Below are 21673 nucleotides of genomic sequence, written 5' to 3'. Positions count from 1 at the left end.
CACTTTCTAGAGCACGCAGTAGTTATGTTATCTGTCAGAAATCCTTAAAAATGCGAGTCATTGTGCTCAAAGGTCGAAAGGGACCAACAAAATTCAGTGCCAAAACAATTAGCAAAAAGCTATTCAAAAGAAAACTTGGCTTACCTGTGCTGCTCCACCGCTTCGTTATCTGGTAGTTCTGCACTGCAAACATTGCAACGTTCGTGCTGGTTCCTGCCGTCTGGTTTCATACCCGCTGCCAGCTCCCCGAGCTTGCTGAAGAATTCTCTCTGGATGAAGCTCTGAGGCAGGAGTCCCCCGTAGGCACTGAAGTCCATAGACATAGCCAGGGCTGGGGACATGGGGAGAGCGGAGGCCATGGATGCCGGCATTGACATGATAGCATCTGATTTATGATTGATAGGTAGGGAGTACAGCGAGGCCAGATGTTTCTCTGTCATTCCCGCCATTGCTTCCAACCCCATCTGGCTGACTTCAGCTTGAGGGTCCCCCATGCCTTCATCGCGGACGTAATGGAGCTCACGGGCACTGGTGATCACGCTGCTCCTGGTTGGTGTTCCTGGGCCGTCTCGGTTCCTGTCCTCCCCGCTTCGCTCTCCGTTGCTGGAGGCACTGGACTCCATGTTCAGGGGGCTGTCGTGGCCGTTGCCGCCCATGTCGACTTGCATCATTTCAGTCTTGATCTCAGTCATCAGGTGGTGGGAGTTGCCGTGGACGAGTTGTTCAGCCCCAAAGCCCTGCTGGAGCAGAGACTGGCCGATGCTCATCAGGCTGTCCACAGCAGCTTTGGTGGGACTCAGGGTGGAGACGCCGAAGGAGGTGGAGACCGAGGGACTCTGGTCCACCATGCCGGGCATGATGGAGTCGTGCTGGGTACCTGACAGATAGGGACTCTCCATGGAATGCTTTTTGGAGTTCTTGGCTCCATTGTGGCCTTTGCGCTCGTCGTCGTCTTCTGTGCTCCCGTCATTAGCATTGACCTCTGCATCGTTCTCATCTGAGGACTGGATGGTTTCCAGGATCTTGAGGCATTGCTCTTCCAAGTATTCAATCTCCAGGATCTCTGCTGCATACAGAAGGTCGTCTAAGTCCTCCACCTTGGCCTGGAGTGTGGCAGTGTAAGCATACTCCAAAATCTGCTGAAAAGTCTTTGGTGAAAGAAAGTCCAGGGTGTAATGCTGGCTGCTGCGGTGGAAGAGAATCTCAAACATTTTGCTCGTGCAGGCTAGCACAGTCCGGTGTGCGTGGAACTCCTGGCTGTCTACCATGATGACCACATCACACAGAGTCCCTGCCAGACGCATCTGGTTGGCCTTCTGCAGCAGGGCAGTGGGGTGGTTGGGGTTCTGGAGCTGGATCATACCCATTTTAGTTAAATCCATTTTGTCGATGCAATCCGCGAGGCCGACTCATGAGGCTTGCCTTCCCCGCTCAGCAGTGTTTTTAGCTATCTTTGTAAACAAGATGAAACCTGGATGGGGAGACAGGGTGGAAAAAAAAAAAAGATCAATTCTGGTCAGATCTGACAAAACAGGAGAAAAGTGCAGAAAGGATACGCTCGTCACAAGCACGACATATCAAATAATATCTTTCTTCCCTAACTTGTGATAAATGAACGTCCTTTCCTAACGAATTACATACAAATTAAATCCCAAATTCTCAAGTTTTACATCAAGTATATCATCCCCATTTATGAGATTTGAAAAAAAAAAAAAACTAAATGAAGAAATGTAACAAATTTCATAATAAATGTATCTGAAGTATACCACTGCTTGTTTTCTAAATGCCAAGTGTGAAGTCAGTGCGGCTTCAAATTGCAAATATCCTGCAGGGATGGTAAACACTCTGTGCAGAGGCATTGTTCTTAAACTCAGCGGAGAGTATTGACTGTAGATTTCTGAGGGGAGACAGTTTGTGAGCCGTCCAACAGGCTCACCCTGCATACCAATCAGTCCAACATATGTTATGTTAAAAAGATGTCTTCATTTGGCTATCTGATGGGGATGTACGCACAGCTAAACAAGTGTGAATTGTGGGTTTTCACTGCTGCTCGCCTCACAAAGACCGTCAGCAGCCTTTCTGAAATTAAATAGCATCTTACTCAGTATTCCCATCACAGACGGGAGCAGAGAGCAGCGGCCAGAAATGGATGGAAAGGAAAGCAGGAACGAGGCGAAAGCACACAACGCTGCGGCACCACAACACCCTGCTCTGCTCTTAGTCACTATTGTCGAACATCCAAAATGAATGATTGTCTCCGTGTCGGCCGTTAACTCGATTATCCAGCCTAACAGGGCAACATGTTGCTCCACCTCATATCCACACTGTGACCTGTACTAAAATAATGGAGAGGGCTGAATTAAATAGTCTCATCACTGAAAGTGTGACCCATCTCTGTGAGTCGTTTTGACATAATCATGATCCTCCAAAATATGCTTCCTTCATTGTTGCAAATAATAAAAAACAGTCTTGCCTCTACATATGCTTGAAGTGAATGAATGAAAGAAAGACTACACGCTAAGTGCCTCCATTGATCCGCATCCTTGATGAGCTCATTGACGTCCAATTTTTATTCACTCAGTCTATTCAATCGTCGAGGTTTATTGAAAACAAATTCTGCTCCTTTTCCCACTTAGAAAAAAAAACCAAAAAAAAAACCCACATCATTTTAGGTATCAAAAACTTTCAACTTTCAATTTCATTTACAGAATCGTCTGTTTCATTTTCAAGGAGCTCAATATCAATAAAGCAAAAATAAGGAATGAAAAGAGAAGTTTTTGAGCACTTCTTTTTCCCCTTCCTCCCTGCTGCCTGAGAACAATACACACACACACACACACACACACACACACACACACACACACACACACACACACACACACACACACACACAGAGACACAGAGATAAAGGAGGAAACATCACCAGCCCTACAGTTATCCTTTAAAAAAGGATATCCATCAATACCTCCCAGATATGTAAGGTCACTTCAATATCCTACTATCACCAAGCCTTAATCACAACATGCAGGAGTTTAAACGGTGCTGGCAGCTATTGTTTGCTGGGAGGATGATGGGGAAATAAATAGTCTTGCTTGCTTTTGGGACACTGGACTGTTTTTTTGTTTTTTGTTTTTTCAGTACATTGATAAAATCGATACAGCGGGGTCGGTAATGATGAAACCACAGGTCCTCAGCCTCTCAGTCAGCAGAGGTCATGCCTAAAACCCGACATTATCTTTATTACAGGTATGCCAATAACTGGGATTTATGGCCCCGTGTACGGTCAATGCGTGATGCGCTCCGGCAAGCTGCGGGACACAATGTAAAGTTGCTGTTCGGGGACTTTATCTGCTCTCTATTTATACAAAAGAAAAAAAGAAAAAGAAAAAGAAAAAAAAAAAAGGACAGAGCTCCGCGCGTCTAGACAGCTTTAATATTGGCCAGCTGCACCAGACAAATTATACAGAGCGCTATGCATTATGCAAAACATCACGCACTACATTAAGTACATTAAGCCAGGGGAGGTTTTCCTCTCTGGACGGCACAGTAGACCGCTGACAATAACCACATTAGGGCTTCACAGGAAAAAAAAAAAAAAAAAAAAAGAGAGGCAGCATAATCAATCTGATCACGAGTTGTCTGCCATAGCGCGCCTTGGCGACCCAGCCACAACAAGAATAAACAGCGTTCAATATTCCAGACCATGAGCCACACTGACAGACACAAATGTAAGGGGGGGTGCAGCGTTTCTAAAAGAAGGGGGGGGAAGACAATCGGGAGACACTGAGCTGAAAAATAAAATTCAAAAAAAAAAAAAGTATACACGAGACGGACAGCTGCCAGAATCTCTCGCCGATTCAAGCCAGCTCTCCCCTGATCGACGCACAGGTGGACTTTTGTTTTGAGGCAGGTTTAAACGCTCAAACACCGCCTCCGTGCAGCTCACGGGAAGGAGGCACGGCAGATAGAGAGGACGGTGCCTGAAGGATAGAGAGGAAAAAGAGTGAAAGCGCGAAGAGCGACAGAGAGGGAGAGAGAGATCAGACAGTCTCGATAACAAATCAATTTGCCGTTGCATCTGTTCCCCACCTCGCAGCGTGCCACGCGTGCTTCTGCAAGCCGATTTTATTGGTAACCAATCAAACATGTAGCCGCCTGTCAATCAATTAGTCTGACTGTACGCTGGCTGGATTTCTGGGGCTTGTTTCGAGATTAAAGACCAGTGTCCCCGGTCCTCATCGTGATGACATCACGGCTAAATGAGCCACACTGGTGCGTCTGGAGACACAAGGACGGGCAAGAGTGTCGCTGTCTAAAAATGGCATAATTTCCATCCAAAAAAAAAAAAGAAAAGAAACAACAACAAAAAAAACCGGGCAAACGCGATGTCTCCAGTAAAGTCACATGGAGCGGGGCGTCATATGTTGTCTGGCTCCCGGTGAAACAGCCAGACCTCACGTCCTCTGGCTGCGATCTCCAGCATACTAAACCAGACCGAGAGGGAGAGAGGGAGCGAGGGGGGTGGTGGGGGTGGGGGGTTACGTCAACCTTAACATCTCTACAATAGACCGCCGTGCGTTAATGCAAACTTCAACACCTTGCAGCGCAATCAGGTAAACACTTGTTTTCATCCGGCGCTCCCGGTGCGCGGATCCAACTTGCGTGCCAAAGTCGCGTTTACGGTTTTAACTTCAGCATGAGGTTGAACGGGGACAGGCAGGAACGACCCCCAGCGCTATAAATGCATCAAAACATCCACATGGTGAATGAAAGTACACAGAGAAAACAGTGGTAGACGCATGCAGAGTAGCGGGTCTGGCACTTGTCGCCGGGAAATTGCAGTTTGCGTTTAGCCCCGATTGGTACTCACCTAAGTTGCACGTTTTGATTCCGTATAGTGTAGGGGGAGTGGGGCTACAGCATAGTAAGGCAGTTCGCAGTACCCGCTCTCTCAACACGCACTAACTCCTTTCTTCTCTCGCCTTAGCAAATCAACACGGCGCTGACGTCAACGCAGCCAGTCAGCCAGACGAGCAGCAGGCAGGCGGGCAGCCGGCGCTGCGCTCCAGCCCATACAAACACTAAGAAAGTGAGACACCTAGGGGGCTGTCTCATGTCAAACGGCTGTGTTACAGTATGGCAGTGAAAGGTGAGCGACACTGCCCTCCCTCCAGCTGTTCGAATGCACATGCAGCCTACAGTTGAGCTCGAACTCCGGGCTAAGAGTCGAGTGGTTTGGCGCCCCTGTGGGGGAAAGCGAAACTCGTAATACTCCAGAAGACTCCCCGCATCCATCACCTGCTCTCAGTGCGTTCGGTGACGCTTCTAGTCGTGTGTAGGTGTTTGAGCAGAGCAGTGCAAAGGTTAGCTGAGGAAAAGCAGAGGCTGCCCATCCTTCCTCCATAGGATTCATTCAAAAAGTGCTTTTTAAAAAAAAGTTATTTACCATATTTTAATTAATCAACTCCATGTAAAAAAAAAAACTTATCAGAAGATCATTGGTGCTGTAACATACAATCATGCACTGCACTTACCGTTCATAGTAAGATGCTGATTCACAAAAGTAGAAAAAAAAAACCCTGAAAGGAAAAAAAAATACAACATTTACACATACAACTAAACTACAAATACAACACAAGTATAAAACTACAGCAGTGTATAGAGGTGTCAGAGGATCAGGGGTGTGGACAGTACTGTTCCTCTCTCAGCCATGAGTGGACGCCCCCTGTTAAAAAAACATTACAGCTGTGTTGCGTTACATTGATTGAGGCGAGTCAAAACAAGCAGCAAAGATGCAACAAGTCGCCACATCTCAGCCGGCTCCCCGAGACGCTGGAAGTGTTCACGTTCATTTTCAAACTTGGAGTGACATCTATTTTCTTTTGCTGCATTGTTAGGCTCTATAAGTGCCTTTGTTCTACTCATGTCTTTATTCTGTTTGAATAAAGATTGTCATTCAAAATGCAAACCACTACTCCTACTGTTATTTTATTTCGATACATGCTGATAGTGTGTTAAATAGATGCAATGTCTTGGTAAAGAACAGATTATATCAGGTGTTCTAGTAAATCAGTAGGGTATTTTATTATTCTTTGCTTAATTGCTCAACGTTTAAAGTCCCCTCCAGTCAAAACCATTTTTTTTTTCTCCTGTCTGTTCCTATGTTGAGTTTTGTGAGTGTCACAGTGTAGCGTGATGTGTGAGTAGTTTGACATATTGAGGCTGTTTTCAGATTTTATTTTATTTTTTGTTAAAAATGGAAAAGTTTCTTTGTGCTCGGAGAAAATCAGATTTTTTTTTTTACGACGTGGGCCTGGCATGATTTGTAACATCATAAATAGTTTGGAAGCCAATCTTGGTCCAATGTTCAGCATGCACAAGTGTGATGTGGAAACCTGAAGCCTCCAGTGTGCACACACACACACACACACACACACACACTGACAATGGTCTTCACAGTGGAGAAGGAGACATCTTGTGTCTGGCAGTCAAACTTAAAATTAAAAATATTTGCATATTTGTATATTATGAAGTTACTGACGGAATAGGTGCCATTTTAAGGGTGCATCATGTAGTTTTGGGGAAGACATTTTGGGAGAAAAATCTTTCCTCATTGTATTTCATGACTGAATAAACACAATTTTACTTTTACTTTTGTTTTACTTTGTTTATATTAGCTCAATTCTTATAAGTAGCCACATTTCTACCCAAGCTTGTTCTTCTCTATGTTATGTATGTAGTTATGGAAATATATGAAATCACTATTTCTGGGTTTGTATTAGCATTGTATTAATATTGTAAATATTAACTTTATTTGTTTCCTAAATATCACAGTGCACTTTGAAGGGTTTTAATGTGGTAAGTCTACTTTTGTCTGCCAAGCGAGGCACACATTGGAGAATTTGTTTGTATGCCTTAATATTTAAGGGGATCTTTACGTTGAGCTGGCCAAAGATTCATCATCTTTTAGTACCTGGCATGTATGATCCACTGCAAAACATGACAGAACAGGTACCTTATCTACATTTCTAAACTCATGCGAGCCACCATATGACCACTTATGACAATGTAGGCACGGGCCAGCGTTTGTGTTCGAAGTGACAGAGCCTTCGCAGTGCCAGCTAATGTTGTGGAAGTATCAGTCAACACTGTCGTGGCAACGCAGTAACATTCAGTGTATTAACACCTAATGTGGTTTAAGATAAAAAAAAAGAAACAAACGCAAAGCAAATCTAGAACTTGGCCTTTTGTTGAGTCCTTAAATTAAATTCTCTTGACAAAGTTTTAAAAAAAAAGGTAAAATAATCAAGCAGGGGGTTTGAAGAATTTTCTCAAGTCTTCTTTCAGACTTGTTTTGTTTGAAGACACTGACACTAATTCGAAGAAAAACCAAGGAAACAAAGGTGACTGAATTATGAACAAGTGGCAGTTCTTTCCTTGCTTCACAAAAAAGATACGTCCTCAGTGATCAATATAGTGAACGTCTCTCAGCCGGATGTTTTTTCCAGTGCATTAACAGCCCTTAATTGTTTCTCAGTGTAGCTTTATTTTTCCCTTTTGCTTTTATATGTTGACCAATAACCCGGGGTGCAGCGGATGGTACACCTCATTATCGTTTGGCCTGAAGTAACCTCTTTGAGTCTTTTATAGTAAAAGCATACAAGCATTGAGCTTTCAGAATGATGTTTTTAGACTTAATGGTGATCACTGACTAGATTCTGTTCTTTACCAATTGATTAATTTTACTATGCTTTTACCCTTTAAGTGCTCTTTCGAAGCTCTTACTTTAAGTTTCCTAAAGTCACACATAGAAATTGTCCAACGTCTAAGTGCTCAATATTTTTATTTTTTTTGTCCGTTCATTTGAAAGTCATGGCTGAAGCAGTAAAAGAGGAGAGGAGGAGAGCATGAGAACAATGTGTACATCACTTCGTATGGTTGTTGTTTGTTTGTGCAGACTTTTCTGTTGCCCGGATGCTATTGGTTTTTGCTGATACCCAAACCCTTATCTAATGCCACCAGCAGGGCAAAGATTTCAATATATTTGGTGAAGTATCTCAGCATCTTGTTGGTCTCTTGACCCTTGACTTTATGAATAGTGCCACCAGCAGGCTGACATTTTTCCTTTTGAGTTTTGAATGAGCCTTGTTCTAAAAACATTTTTTCTGCCAGCACTCTCACATAAATCGTACAGTTTGCAGGTTAGATAAAATGAAACATATACATCAGTGAGGCCAGATAGAGTAAATTCACCACTGACCGACTGGGAAAAAAAAAAACAGCAGGTAAAATTACGTACCCTTATATGAGGATCTATTCCAGGTGGTTCCAGGAGGAGAACCATTTGTGACACAACTGCAGTTAGACCAAGAAGCTGGGAGGGCCTCATCACCCAGGATGATGAGTTTAGTCACCCTCGTTCCTCAGGCTCACATCAACACCTCACTGACCGAGGCTGATAACGTGGAAGCGATGGACAAGTCAGAGTGGACTATCTGGGGTCTGCAAAAGATCACTCAATGTGTTCAATCAATCAGAGGTGGTTGACAGCACCCTTCGGGTGTGTGGTGGGTTGCGGAGGGGGAGACATTAACATTCATATTAACAAAAAAAAACAAGCATCTATTGCCAAGTTCCCATCAATATATTTTTGAAGATGTGAGAGGTGAGAAGGGCACACACAGGACTGATCAGCTGTTTCCCCTCCAAGGGAAGAAGCTGTTGTTTCCTTCAGCGGTCAGTGTCTTACCAAATTAATTATGAGACCTCTCTCCATTTTTCAGATTGCCAAGGTGACTGGTTTTATTTCTTCCTCTTCTTCTTGAGGTTTATTGGTTGCTGGCAAACGACTAGTTTAGCTTTCTGGTTCTCAACCTCTACTTCCCCTTCTGTTTATTACAGCCATATGTAACATAGCCTGTATCGCCGACTTCTGATCAAACGACTGGTCTGATTCTTTCTCTATGGCAACATTTTAAAAAAGTTCACTTCAACAACAATCAAAAAGGACGCAGAAACACAGCTAATGTCAGAGCGACCTATGCTGACCTGAAAAGGTCCTTTGACTGACATTAAAAACAACCAGTGACAGACTTTGACATGACATTGGACAGAGGTTCAGTTCAACTTGAAGTCATCACAGCTACAACAAAGATCCTTTCAGACACAGCCATTTACTTTTGGTCTTCATGCCATTCTGTATTTCAGTTACTTAAATAATCTGAATTATCCATCATGTACCAACTACTGGACTGTTAGGGCCCCAGTATGCTGCAAAAGTGATTGTTAGATTCAAACTCAGACTGCCTGAAACCCCGTTTTTCATTGATAGGGGGTCAAGGGGTTAGATGTGTGAAGTAAGGCAGGGTTTGAACTTCTCTCTTAAGCTCTGCTTCTGTTTCTTCCTTGTATAACCGAGTGCAACACCACGGATGCCTTCGGAGAGCCACAGTTCATTGGTATGGCTTATCACGTCGAGACTACAAAGACATGCAAAATACAGAATTCTTGGAGAGAGATCCGAGATGCATCTTAAAGGAAGCGATCACAGCAGGCTTCTTACAGGGATGAGTTCTTGATTGAACTGTATATGTGTGCTGGTACATCGACTTCATTCTATTTAATGCAAAAGACACATTTCTCCATAAGGAAAAAAATAATAAAGGCCAATAATACAATCTAATCTTGTCTAATTTTATCTGATCTAATGTAATCAGATGTTCATTTGAAGCATACTGAGATCTTAAGTTACTGTTCCAGCTAATGACACTTTTCACTGCAGTTGTGCTGGAAGACGAGTCTTTTCTCATTAGCAATTTTCTCCAAGTCACATTTTGCCTCAAATGTCCAGCTATGCATCAGATTGGTTTCACCAGATGGCATATAGATGAACACACCAACGTCTTAAGTCATTTTGAACACATTACAGCCCAGTTTTTGCTTTTCATGTGTCATTTAACGCCATTAATCCTTTAATGTGTAATATTAGGTGTTATTAGGTGTACATGTCATAGAGTCCTGTCAATGTTGACTCCCCCAGTTAAAATGTGTAACATGAGAAATGTGAGTTTACTTATTTCAACCCTAACCATGATCTTTTCCTCAACGAAATCAAGTTTTGTGGCCTAAACCTAACCAAAAAATATTTTTTATACAATGTTTTTATTATTGTTAACAGAAAAGGTCACATGACTATGAACATGAATAACAAAATTCACCTGACATCATCTCTGCACTTGCAAAACAGATATAATGCAAACAGCCTTAGACATCACATGAAAAGCTTAAAATGTGTGACATGATATGCCAAAAGATAGGCATGCTATATGCTCTTCCATGAGATTATTTTGTACATAGAGCACTTTCATTTGAAACATTTTGGGTTTTTTCTCATTATCAGAGTCATGTGAATACATTAAATTAGTTTTATGTTGGTTTTGAACATTGTTTGACAGACTTGATCCTCCTGAGAAATTAGCATATTTTAATGTTTTGGAGCTTGAAAAGGTTAGGTTCGATGCAAACCATTGTCTGGGAAATGCCAATTCAAATGTGGGCCAACAGGAGGAGGACCTGCTGGTCGGGAGCAACCATGGCTGACTGCGATAGGCTGAGACACAGGTCACTCAAACTTGTGGATCAGTGATTATTACAGAAAAGACTAACATCAGAAGAAAATAACTTACTGCCAACCCATAAATTGTTTTTTCAGTGTGTGAATATATTTCCTTACACAATACACTCCTGAATATTTGCAATACTCCTTTGTCCTATTTGCAACTATAGCACTGACCTACTTCCCCACACTAAAATCATCAGTGTTTCTAGTCTTCCCTCCAAAATAAATTGAGGTTGTTTTGACAACAAAAGATGTTGGTGCTAGACTGCAAAATCAGTAAAATCTCAATTTAGTCGGACAAAATGGAATCCGTTCATCCATTCTGGAAAACAAACGTGCTAATGTTGGTCTAGATTAGGTGTTAAAGCAGCTGAGATAATTGTTTGCATTTCAATTTTCACTTTAATGGAATACAAAAACAGGCATCCTTCGCAAAATATGCTGATCAAAAATTCTGTCATCCTATTTATTTTAGATCTAAAACAGCAACAGGCCTGGGTTCTTGCACCAGGTTGTTAGTAGTCACACAGTTTGTAGCTGTTTCAAAATGGAAAGCATAGGTTGGAAGGGGGCTTTCAGGGAAATCTCATTTCCTTTAAAATACAGTGGTGCTCTGGGAATTTTTAGATTCATCCGGGCACGGATCACAGAGTGCTTCATTACCTTTGAGCTGCGTGCTGTGCAGGCTTACCCAGGGATAAAGAAAAAGGCACTCCCTTAATCTGGCAATAATCCACCGTTTTACGGAGGGAAAGGAAGATGAGGGCTAAATTATAAAAAAACAGATCATCACTGCACTTTAAAATAATACCAAGAGTTAGAAAAAGATGGGTTGCCTGGAGGAAGTTTTGGTTTGGAGCTGAGGTTAGAAATGGGGCCATTAACTCTCAGCGAGTCAATGGGGGCTCCTGTGTGATTCAGGGGTTTGGTTATACAGCAGGCTGAGTGTGCTCCAATTGTGGTCCCACAGATTTATTGTATTTTGTTCTGTGGATGAAAAAGAATGATCAGTTGGTAACGCCAATGAAAATTCTATATTCAGTGGTGTTCAATTTAAAACTAAAGGAACCTTGAATGTGCACAATTACTAGTAATGAAATATTTAATTTCTGTCGGCAGATATCTGTAAGGATTTAAGTTTGACTCACACCATTTCTCCTTAACTTTCTACATTAATTAGCTGTTTTCTTACTAATGGAAACTGTTAAGGTCTATTTCAAGATTCCTACTGTAGTACCGAAAATAAATAGAGTGTCACAGATTTGTTCCGAGGATGCTGAAGGAACAATAGAGACTTGACAAAAAGAGTCCCCCAAATATGTGTTAATAATTTAATTATTTGAAACAAAATGAGGATAACCTGTTTTTAATCGTAAAGCTATGAATACTCCATATTTTCTAAATGTTTTAAAAAGAACTGATCCTATGAACAAGCAAAGTCTGTGACGCTATAGTGCTTTATTGTCCAATGACTATTAAAAAACCCATCACTGAGCCACTGGGTGATACGTTTCTTCATTTTCATGAGCACAAGTAATGCAGTTTATTTTGAGTTGATCACACATACAATTTTTTTCTTCTGCAAGTACTAAAGCACCAAATGTGTATTAATCCACGGCTGAAAACAGTCCCCAACAGATTGCACTATTTACTTTGGTTTACATCTTCAGCAGGAATGAAAAGGCTTGGGGCCGAAAAAAGCAAAAGACAGGTATGAAGTCAGGAATTATTGATAGATGGACTAATGCATTGTTAGTTTCTGGTGTTTTCAGGATAGGTTGACGGAAAAACAAACAAAAAAACAAACAAACAAAAAACATGCCCACTTACACAAGAATAATCTTTTACATTTTGTGCAGTTTCACAAAGATTTGCTGTGTCCAGTCAATATCAAGTTATGCACTGTTTATTTCACGCGTCATCTGAATTATTACCATCGTGTTTTTGTCCTTCTTACATCGCTATTTATCCTTCATCGGAGTGAAGCACCATGTCTCATTTGAAAAGTGCTCTATGAATAAAGGTTAAGTTATAAGATGGTAAAAAAAAAAGGAGGAATTTGTCGTCCATTCTTGTGTAAATTGCAAACAAAAATGTGTTTGAAGAGGCAAATCTGGGTGACATTTCTGTTCTAATGAAGGAAAGTATTTCAGGTTAACATGGTGACCAGAAACCCCCCCATTGTCTGTGTCCTGTGTAGGCATGGCGCTTGGAGGAGGTGTGCGTGTGTGTGTGTGTGTGTGTGAGAGAGAGAGAGAGAGAGAGAGTGTTTGTTGGGGGGGGTATAGGCCCCACACAGTGGACCTTTGTGAAACTCTGCCCATGCAGCCAGACTGAATGGACTCTTTTTACACTTGTGTAAACCTGGGGGCGTCTCCGGCACTGAGGCCACGCCTCTCTGACCCCTGACCCTCACCTCTGACCTCTGCTGGATTTAGTCGGGAAGTAGTTTTTGCTCGCCATGTGCTCATGGGTGAAGCCAAAACTCACACTGTTAGGATCTTAGTTTAACCCCCAGCCACTCAAATACATCAGTGCAAATCAAGTGGACATTACGTTGATAGTAATACAGTTTGCAAGTACATTTTTATTATGCAAGAATCGATAAATTCCTACAAAACCAAAGCAAAGGTGAGGTTTTGAGACAGAAGAAAGGGATGAAAAATGTTGGCGCAGTCTGATACACAAAAAAGAAAATGACTATTAGTGCCTCCTCCAACCACAGCCAGTTCAGTTCGAACAATCCTGACCCCTGAATGACCAAACTCTTTGTGTTTACCTAGTTACAGGTTTGCCCACTTCCACACTCGCACTGTGTAACCTCACAGAATGGCCAAACCTGTTTCAGGTTAATGGGTGGACTCGTCATGTTGACCTAGGTGTTGTATTTACCAAGTTCCTGTTTACTTCTTCATTCCAATCCTTCAGCTGCTCCCTCAGAGGACAAACTACAGCGCTTAAGAGAATCCTCCGGATCAATACTCCTCTTGTCTTGAATGGTAAAAGAATGGCAGCCCAACAAACGGGGTTTGTGTGGTCAGTTTCAGGTGAAGAGTACCTCGACCTGAGACTCTTTGGTTCAATCATTTCTTAGCTAAGCAATCATAGACCGTTACAACATGGGGAATCTGGGTTGTGTGAAAAGGATGGCTGTTGTGAGGGGTGATTATCTTGCCAATGATAAGACAATAAACTATCATCTGAAGATATCTTTAAAAGGCAGAGTGCACTTTTCAACTCAGAAAGCAATAAAAAGATGTCATAGTTTCATGATACATTCGCATACACTGGCCAAATATATCAGATTTATTCCCCCTTGACACAGCTACAAAAAAAAGATATTTCAAATACTGATTAAATTAATAAAAGATGAGAAAGGATTCTCCATCGACAGTCATTCTTGGATTAGAAAATGTCTACTGAACTGGGCTTGAAGGAGAACTTTAAGAGCACTCGTATCCAGTGTTTCAAAAGGTTTTTTAAACTAGAAAAAGTTTAGGGAGAAAGAATGAATACCTGAGTTTTCTGTTATCAGCAGCTTTTTATCTGCCATTCAAACTTGAAAATGTTCAAACTCTTTTCATGCATCATTATTACCCTAACTCTAGCCAGTGTATTCCACATACTGTGTATATTGTGTAAACCAAGGAAAAGTTACTTAATTGTCAGTCATCTGAGAATGTAAATACACAATTTGTGCAGGAAACATACCAGGACTCTCTTTCACGTCTGTGATCAAAGCTCTAAAACAAAAACGGACGTCACCCTAATAAGAAATTCACTGGTATTTAAATGCACACATAGCCAGGGCGAGGCATTACTACGCCTCTATCCTGATTTCCAGGGTGCCATGGCAGCGACTCGTCATTTACATGCCAAAAAGCATACCCTGCTTCATTGTCTGTTTCACTCTAAATATGCTGTATTGAAAGTAGCTATTGAGACTATGAACTGACCATTTTACACAGCACTGTGCCATTCTGTAAAACGATGAAAGGTAAGCAGATACTAACTGAGCTGGCTTGCAGGCAGCCACACCAGATGGAGACACTGTTGTGCTACACACAACACCTATTTTGCCTCTGAAACAATGACATGCTATCCAAAATCACACAGTCGTGCCAGACTATGGTTATGTAAAAAAAAAAAAAAGCAGAGCTGCCAAGATGACGGGTCTTTGTTGCAGCAGCATTGTTGGGTCTCGGTGTAACAAGGGCTGGTGACTTCTAAACAGCCAGATTTCTTCTAGCTATCGGTTGATTTGCCCCCTGTGAGAAGTGGCTCTGTGTGGCCTCATTTGCGCTGTAAACTTCCTGGAAGGAAGCAAGACCTGGTTTTGGAAACCACAGCTCCCCCCTTAATTTCCCACAAGATGTCGCAACACAAAATGTTCTTTACGTAAATGGTGATGAGACCAACTTCGCAACTTCTTTATGCTGATTCAATGTTTTGCTGCCGTAATGTAGAAGTGTACTCTGTTACATCGCTGCTCTGGTATGTAGCCATTAAAAGTCTCTCTAAAATAAAAGGTAACAACTGCTAACACATTTCAGCTTTGTATCATCAATGATCAGGTTAAGGTTAGTGTAACTTAGGAATGTCAATGTGTAGGTTGCTTGCTCAAATCCTGTTGTTTCTCGTAACGACAAGAGATTTTGAAAACAGTAGCATGCGGACGGCGGAAGAATTGAGAATGCAGCCTGAAATGGTCGCCTGATGGCAGGCTTATACCACAGCCTAGATCTTGTGACTCAGTTTAAAGTATGTATGTCCTGAAGTCTGTGAGGAGATTTAGATTAAGCCAAAACCCTAAAAAAAAGCTCAGCTCAAAAACAAACACAAGTAATTCAGTGAACATTGTAACACCGTTGGAACACATGTGACTTTCTCCTTCTGACAAGACTTTGGGTCATTCATAGCAACACTGAAGTAACGGATGAGCCTTTGTTGTATCCAGCCACGCTATTTAAGAAATATATGTCCTAACATTGCAGCTGGCCATAATGCTATCACAAAAAACCTGTGTGCATGTAGATACTCTCTATATGTGTGTGACAGGCTGCCACATTGAGACTGCTGTTTTTCAGGGGAAGACAAATTTAACTTGATGATTCATCTCAGCGCAAGCTCGCATTTTCACTCCCGAGGAGATTATTCATAACAAAACAACGGAACGAGAACACCAAAAGAATTAAAGCATCAGAGGAGACAAGGCGAGCAGAGGACAGAGAAAACGCTGTTTCTCGAGAAGCTTCATCTTTATCTATGGACCTTTGTATCTGTGAGTACACAGCCTACTCATCTCGTTTTCGCTGCATTCTTTTTATTTGGTAAGGGAGCACTGATAAGGCTAATTGTACTAGAAAAAGAAGATCAGAGTTAATCGCAGCTTTTGTTTACCGATCGTTTTAATATCATCCCTCACATATGAATTTCTTATTAAATTCTCAGGTCTGTTACAAAGCTTCAAGGCTTGAATCTATTCTGGTTTAGACAGGTAATGCATATGAAAGGGAGTCTGACACAAACCTGCCCAGACAAACACAAAACCCCACATGGACTTTGGTGGGGTAATTTTCTCATTAATAATTAACGTATTTGAACCCATTTACACTCTTCACCGATGTGAGCCGATCTCCTTGGTTGAGGAAATCACAACAGAGAAGTGGTGATCTGAGAGGAGAGGGCCCCAGTTACAGTCTGACAGGAGATCAATTCTCTCCCATGCCTCAGGTAGTCCTTATGCCTTGTACAGTGAGAGTGGATGAGGCAGACATTGACCAAATAAATCAGAGGGATTTCACTGTACATCGAGTCTTTCCTCAGGGAATCCCGGTCCACAGCCTTCAAGCATGTGGGAAATACGTGGGCCTTTAAAGATGTGGTCTACAAAGAAAAAGGGTTAAAGATACAAGACTAGATGTGCTTATTCAGTGGGCAATAACTGCTTCAGACTAATCCGTTATAAACCTTATCAAATCATCGCTCCGAAAAACATTTTCTTTTACGATTTTGTTTTTCAAGGGGGCTACAAAAAACATGTTCATACTGTCACTGAGCACAAAAATATAGATCATCCGCTTTCAGTTATACTACATAAAATTTTAGTCTTGCACGATCAAAGGCTAGAGCCAGAAAACCACACCTTGTCAAAAACACACAACACATCCTCATACCTATTCAACTAAAGGCTGTTTGCCAGCGACGCCTAGAAAAAACATATATTTACCATTCCTGAATCGACATGGCCGCCACAGCGTACCAGCGTCCCAAATACCGTATAATATTTGTAGAAACGGCTGCAGTTTTGTTAGGTTTAAGTAAGAAATCTACTTGGTTAGGTTCAAGAAAACATTGTGGTTAATGCCTTAAAATAACTACCAACTTCACTAACGACTGCTCCGAGTTTCATACATAACTTCACGCGTAGCTTTTTGACAGGCAGTGGGAAGCGCCTGGGTTAAGTAAATGCTAGACATTTATGCTACTTAAAAATGTGAGCAGATCAGCCAGAAGTAGTCGGGCTGATCGGCTCACATTCTATTTGCAGTGTTTTCTATGTACACTGCATTGAATGCACAGAATGTAATTTCTGCCTCATACTACACATAATGTCTGACTTAGTTTGACGACTTCGAGAAGAAGCATGAGATCATGGACGCTGTTATGATTATTTTCAAATAAAATGTATCTGATGGACTCGGGCAGACATTTTCGCAGACGCGATAATGTTTTAAAGATTAACTGTTCGGTTGAGTCACATTTGTCGAATTCCTTTCTCACACTGTGACATACCTTTCTTGTTTCCCCTTGATGTTAGTGACATCAAGGGGAAACACTTACGCAAGATGGGTCCCTTCTAATGACATTATGACAAGATGAACATACTTGTTTAAGAGATTTTTTTTTCCTTCTCTGTTCAAACGTAATGTCACTTACATCAGTGTTTTCATAGCAGTTATGCCTGTCTGCACTTGGCAAATCTGCAAGCATCAAGAGCAATCGCATTACTGTAATCCTACCTGTCATGTTCTGATTTGAAAAATTCTTGGTATCAAACACAGCTTGGCCTCAACAGTAGACAGCATTTGTTTTTCTCCTTTGTGCTGCAGCAGACTAGCTATTTCAACAGCGCGTTGTCTTTCTTCCCCGCTCTCTAATGAAGCAGAAAAAATGTGTAACCTTGCTAAATGTTTGCCATGCTAGTAACTATATACTTTAGATATTGAATACAGGAGGCAGGGAATTAAAATGGCAGATTTAAAGAAATACCATTACACAGACACACACACTCACACAACCGCACATCTCAATTTCTTTCCCAGTGTCACCGTGTGAATTTGTTTGTCTACCTGTGTTCAATTGCCCTCAGTTTGATTCCCTCCATCCTTTCTTGAAGGGCTGCTTAATAGCCTCTTTCCCTTCAGAGGAGATTGCATGGACATCTCGGAAAGGGCCAAAAAGCCCACAGATAGACTAGTTTAGTGCGAAGTCCGCGTACTTAAATTAATCTCACATCACTGTAATGAGTAAAGGAAGGACTCAATGGTGAAATGGTGGGTGAAGAAAATAAAGGTGGTGAGACAGGCGGTAAGGAGAGAGGACGAGATTGAAAGGAAAGGAAAAAGATTAAAATGTAGCTCCAATGATCGGTATAATGTTCTGTTAAATTCAGTGTAATACGGAATAAACAGTGTCCAATAAAGTCCCTTAACCAGCAGTGCTATGTCGAGCAGCCTGTGACGCTTCATAATATCCAGTCAGTGCAGTAGATACACGGTGACTGAAGAAAAACAGCAACGGAGGCGAATAAATCCATCACCTCGCTTATTATTTATGAAAGGAGAATGATAAATAACAACACATCTTCACATATAAACGAGACTGTCAGATCAGTGTATACCCACAGCCTCCTCCCCATCAGTCTAGTGTGCTGCCCGGCGCTTACTCTGTCTTTTCTTCCCACTCCAGACACGGCCCTGTGGTGAAAGAGACTGGAGGCTTTTCCTTTCCTCTTGGACACTGCGCATAGCGAAGTGACCCAGTTAACACAGACACTGAAATCCTTTTAAAACTGGGAAATCCACAGTTCCCTTTCAAGTTGAATTTTTGGGGTAAAATGGGAAAAAAAAAAAACATGATCATGTTGTTATTAGTATTAGAATAAAATATTTTTCCTTCAGTCATCAATCAAATATGGCGCAATCAGTGTGATCAGCAGGGCAACCGTGTTTAAAACATGTTCATGCATGCGCAGTTTTTTTTTTTTTTTTTTTTTATCAGGGCAGAAGACCATTATTTCTGCACCTCTTAGAACTACTTAGTGCACCTTTCACACCATGGACACTATGAACACAGCATTTTCTATGTCAGATACATTACCAAGAGAGGACTAAGCCCAGAGAAAGGGATCTTGATCTTCTGCAGCTAACCATTAGCACGCTTGCATATTCTGTCAGAAAGAGCGGTCTCATTTAGCCACTTGTTCGCAACAGCCTTTTTTAACACACATAAATGCTTTTGAATTCTTGAGTAGGATATTGACCGACGTATTTTATATCACAGAGCAAAATTTGAGTGTATCTTAAAGAAACAAAACGTCTAAGCACTTGTATTTTCTTATCGTTTGCACTTTAATTATAGCACTTATCCACTTAAGGCAGGACTTCATGAATAGCTGCTATGATGCTCAGGTGAGGGCTGCTCCACTGTTTCTATTTTTTCTTTTTATCTCTATCAGCGGAGACGTGTCGTGGTTTCTTTCTTGTGACACATTTACTGCAAGCTGGTTTTGACAAACGCATCCGCTAAATGCCCTAAATGTAAATGTTAAGCTCGTGTTGACTGCAGACCTTTTTTTCAAGCAGTTCACCCATTCCAAAAAAATACTATGAGACAAGGGAACCAGAAATGCAAAAATGCTAACTTATTTCTGGGTTGTAGGACTCATTACTACAGCACTATACTGGTTTAGGTTATAATGAGTGAGGCAGAACACGATAAACGCCTGTATGTATGGTAGAAGTAAGCAGAAGTGGTAGCAACGGGAGGATGACTGCCTCTACTATTACTTTATGTACTAGGCTAGCTGACAGGCTAAACTTGCTAGTTAGAAAACAGCTACGTGATTGTCTAAAGGCTCAAAAATGAGTTACAAATGAAAGAAGCACTCATATAATGTATATTTTAGAGTTGGCACTGAAAGCAAAAAGGATGTGCAGTTTGCAAAGCTACTTTATGTCACATTGCATTGTGCAAGTGGGGAATATGGTAGAAGGGCTCCAATCATTAACAGTGGGCGGTTACAGCTAGAAGTAACAGTAGCAGTAACTTTCAGTGCAGTAAGGAGATGATTAAATAGTGTAAAAGTAACAAGTTGAATTTCTTACCAGGCTTTGGAGGGGAGCTTGACATAATTTTGATCTGTGTGTGCCCTGTTGAGATGTGTTAGCTTGGCTGGTTAGCCTCCGCCAAAAGAGGAAATGGCTTTCCTTCCTGCAGCTCTGATTGGTTCACATGTCCCGTCCTCTTAGCTTAGCTAGCTCGGTACTTTGTTGAGAGTTGCAGTGTATGTAAGCTCCATGTTTACAGCTCACTGAGAATCAACTATTGCAATCAGTTACTGCATTGCAATGTCACAGGAATGAATTTTGCTCTGTATTAGTATCATTATTATCACAAAAAAATCATAAAACTTTATGCGACTGCGCCTTACTCAAGATGAAAAATTATCTTTTAAATTGACAAACATCATATGTGTTATTCGTGGCACACTTCAGACAGGATCAAAACAATGATTTGCTCCTCTGCATTCACTACCATATAGAGTTTTTCTGAGTTAAGGTCCCATGGAGCAGACCGGAAAAGGCCTGATGTCGGCTTTCTATACAATTACAGTAAATGAATACTTGCAAGGTTTTCATTAGTATAAAAACGTTTTTATATATATATATCTATATCTATATATATATCTATATATATCTATATATATATATATATATGTCATATTGACCGTTTAAAATAAAGTAATGGGACAGCTTGAGATGGAGTTTCTATACGAACATGACTTGGATTACTGGCTGTAATTTGGAGTGCTTTTGTAGGTAGTCATTTCAAACACCAGAGCGCCTGGACTGCTCGTAAGTGCCGGTGAAATACAGGCGGCCTGCTGTTCGGCTATTTAGAGCGCCGCACTCTCAGGGCAGCGCAACAGAACTCCAAGACCAGTCAACGCTTCATGAACAGATATAATGGCAGACCTAGCGACATGTAGCAACTGTGGACTGATGACCGGTGTGCCGAGAGGAGTGATCTGTTTGTATGTGTACAATCATCTAACCGCTAGCTGTTAGCCGGGGTTTCTTGAACCTATTTTCATAGGCATCTCGTCACAGTAGTGTGTCTGATCATCTCTTTCAATGTCGTCCTCCTCACTGTTGCACAAAAGGCCCGACATTTCGTATCGATCAATAGGAACGTTTTTTTCTTTCATCCAGTTTCTGACAGTCAACACATTCGTGAATTCATACAGAAAGAGCAAAGTCTCCTTCCCTCAACAATTACACTCTTATTTCAACCTAGACCATCAGACTAGATTTATAATGGCACCTTTAGGAAACTTTTTGTCAGTAAAGCGATATACATTGCACAGGTTCATGCAGTTTAGGCTCAGTGTTTATATGTGTGTGTGTGTGTGTGTGTGTGTGTGTACCTCCACCTCTTGTCCACAGCTGGCTTTCATTCAGGGAAAACAATGAGCCACCTCTCTCCTCCTCATCGCCAATTTCTCCATCTTTTACCACAACAACCACAACAACAACAACACACACATGCACATACAAAACTCTCGCTTTCTTCCTCTTACATCTGCTAAATGAAAGGCATGTAAAAACTCTGATTCCCATTGTACCGAGCGGAGGCAGTCAGGCTCTTGTGTCCATAGTGCTTAACCACTGGACCGATGGCAAACGACACAGTAATCACCTTACAGTGTCCGTGGTGTTCCTGGGAAAAAGAAGGCCTGCTCGCCACGGGGAAGCTCCTCACAGCTAATCC

General features: G+C 41.6%; 1 protein-coding gene and 1 long non-coding RNA gene across 4 annotated transcripts in view; one reads left to right on the top strand and one right to left on the bottom strand.

The window, feature by feature from the left end:
• Positions 1-6475, bottom strand: part of zbtb16a (zinc finger and BTB domain containing 16a) — a 164009-nt gene extending 157534 nt beyond the window's left edge. For 2 of the 3 annotated variants that reach the window (XM_037120551.1, XM_037120553.1), the window contains exons 1-2: positions 4871-5003; positions 145-1471 (exon numbers count right to left, since the gene is read on the bottom strand). In XM_037120551.1, the coding sequence (XP_036976446.1) occupies positions 145-1382 (1238 nt within the window). In that variant the 5' untranslated portion in view covers positions 1383-1471; positions 4871-5003. Of the gene's footprint in view, positions 1-144; positions 1472-4870; positions 5004-5534 lie in introns of those variants that run through there. The other variant, XM_037120552.1, reaches the window with a different exon arrangement.
• Positions 4549-5968, top strand: LOC119031816. The gene is made up of 2 exons (XR_005078705.1): positions 4549-4613; positions 4988-5968. It is a non-coding gene; the product is annotated as an uncharacterized LOC119031816 (long non-coding RNA).
• Positions 6476-21673: the final 15198 nt, after the last annotated feature.

The sequence above is a fragment of the Acanthopagrus latus genome, chromosome 13 (assembly GCF_904848185.1).
Source record: "Acanthopagrus latus isolate v.2019 chromosome 13, fAcaLat1.1, whole genome shotgun sequence".
Taxonomy (NCBI): Eukaryota; Metazoa; Chordata; class Actinopteri; order Spariformes; family Sparidae; genus Acanthopagrus; species Acanthopagrus latus.
The sequence above is the reverse complement of the archived record's forward strand: the minus strand, read 5'-3'. Positions and strand labels throughout refer to the sequence as shown.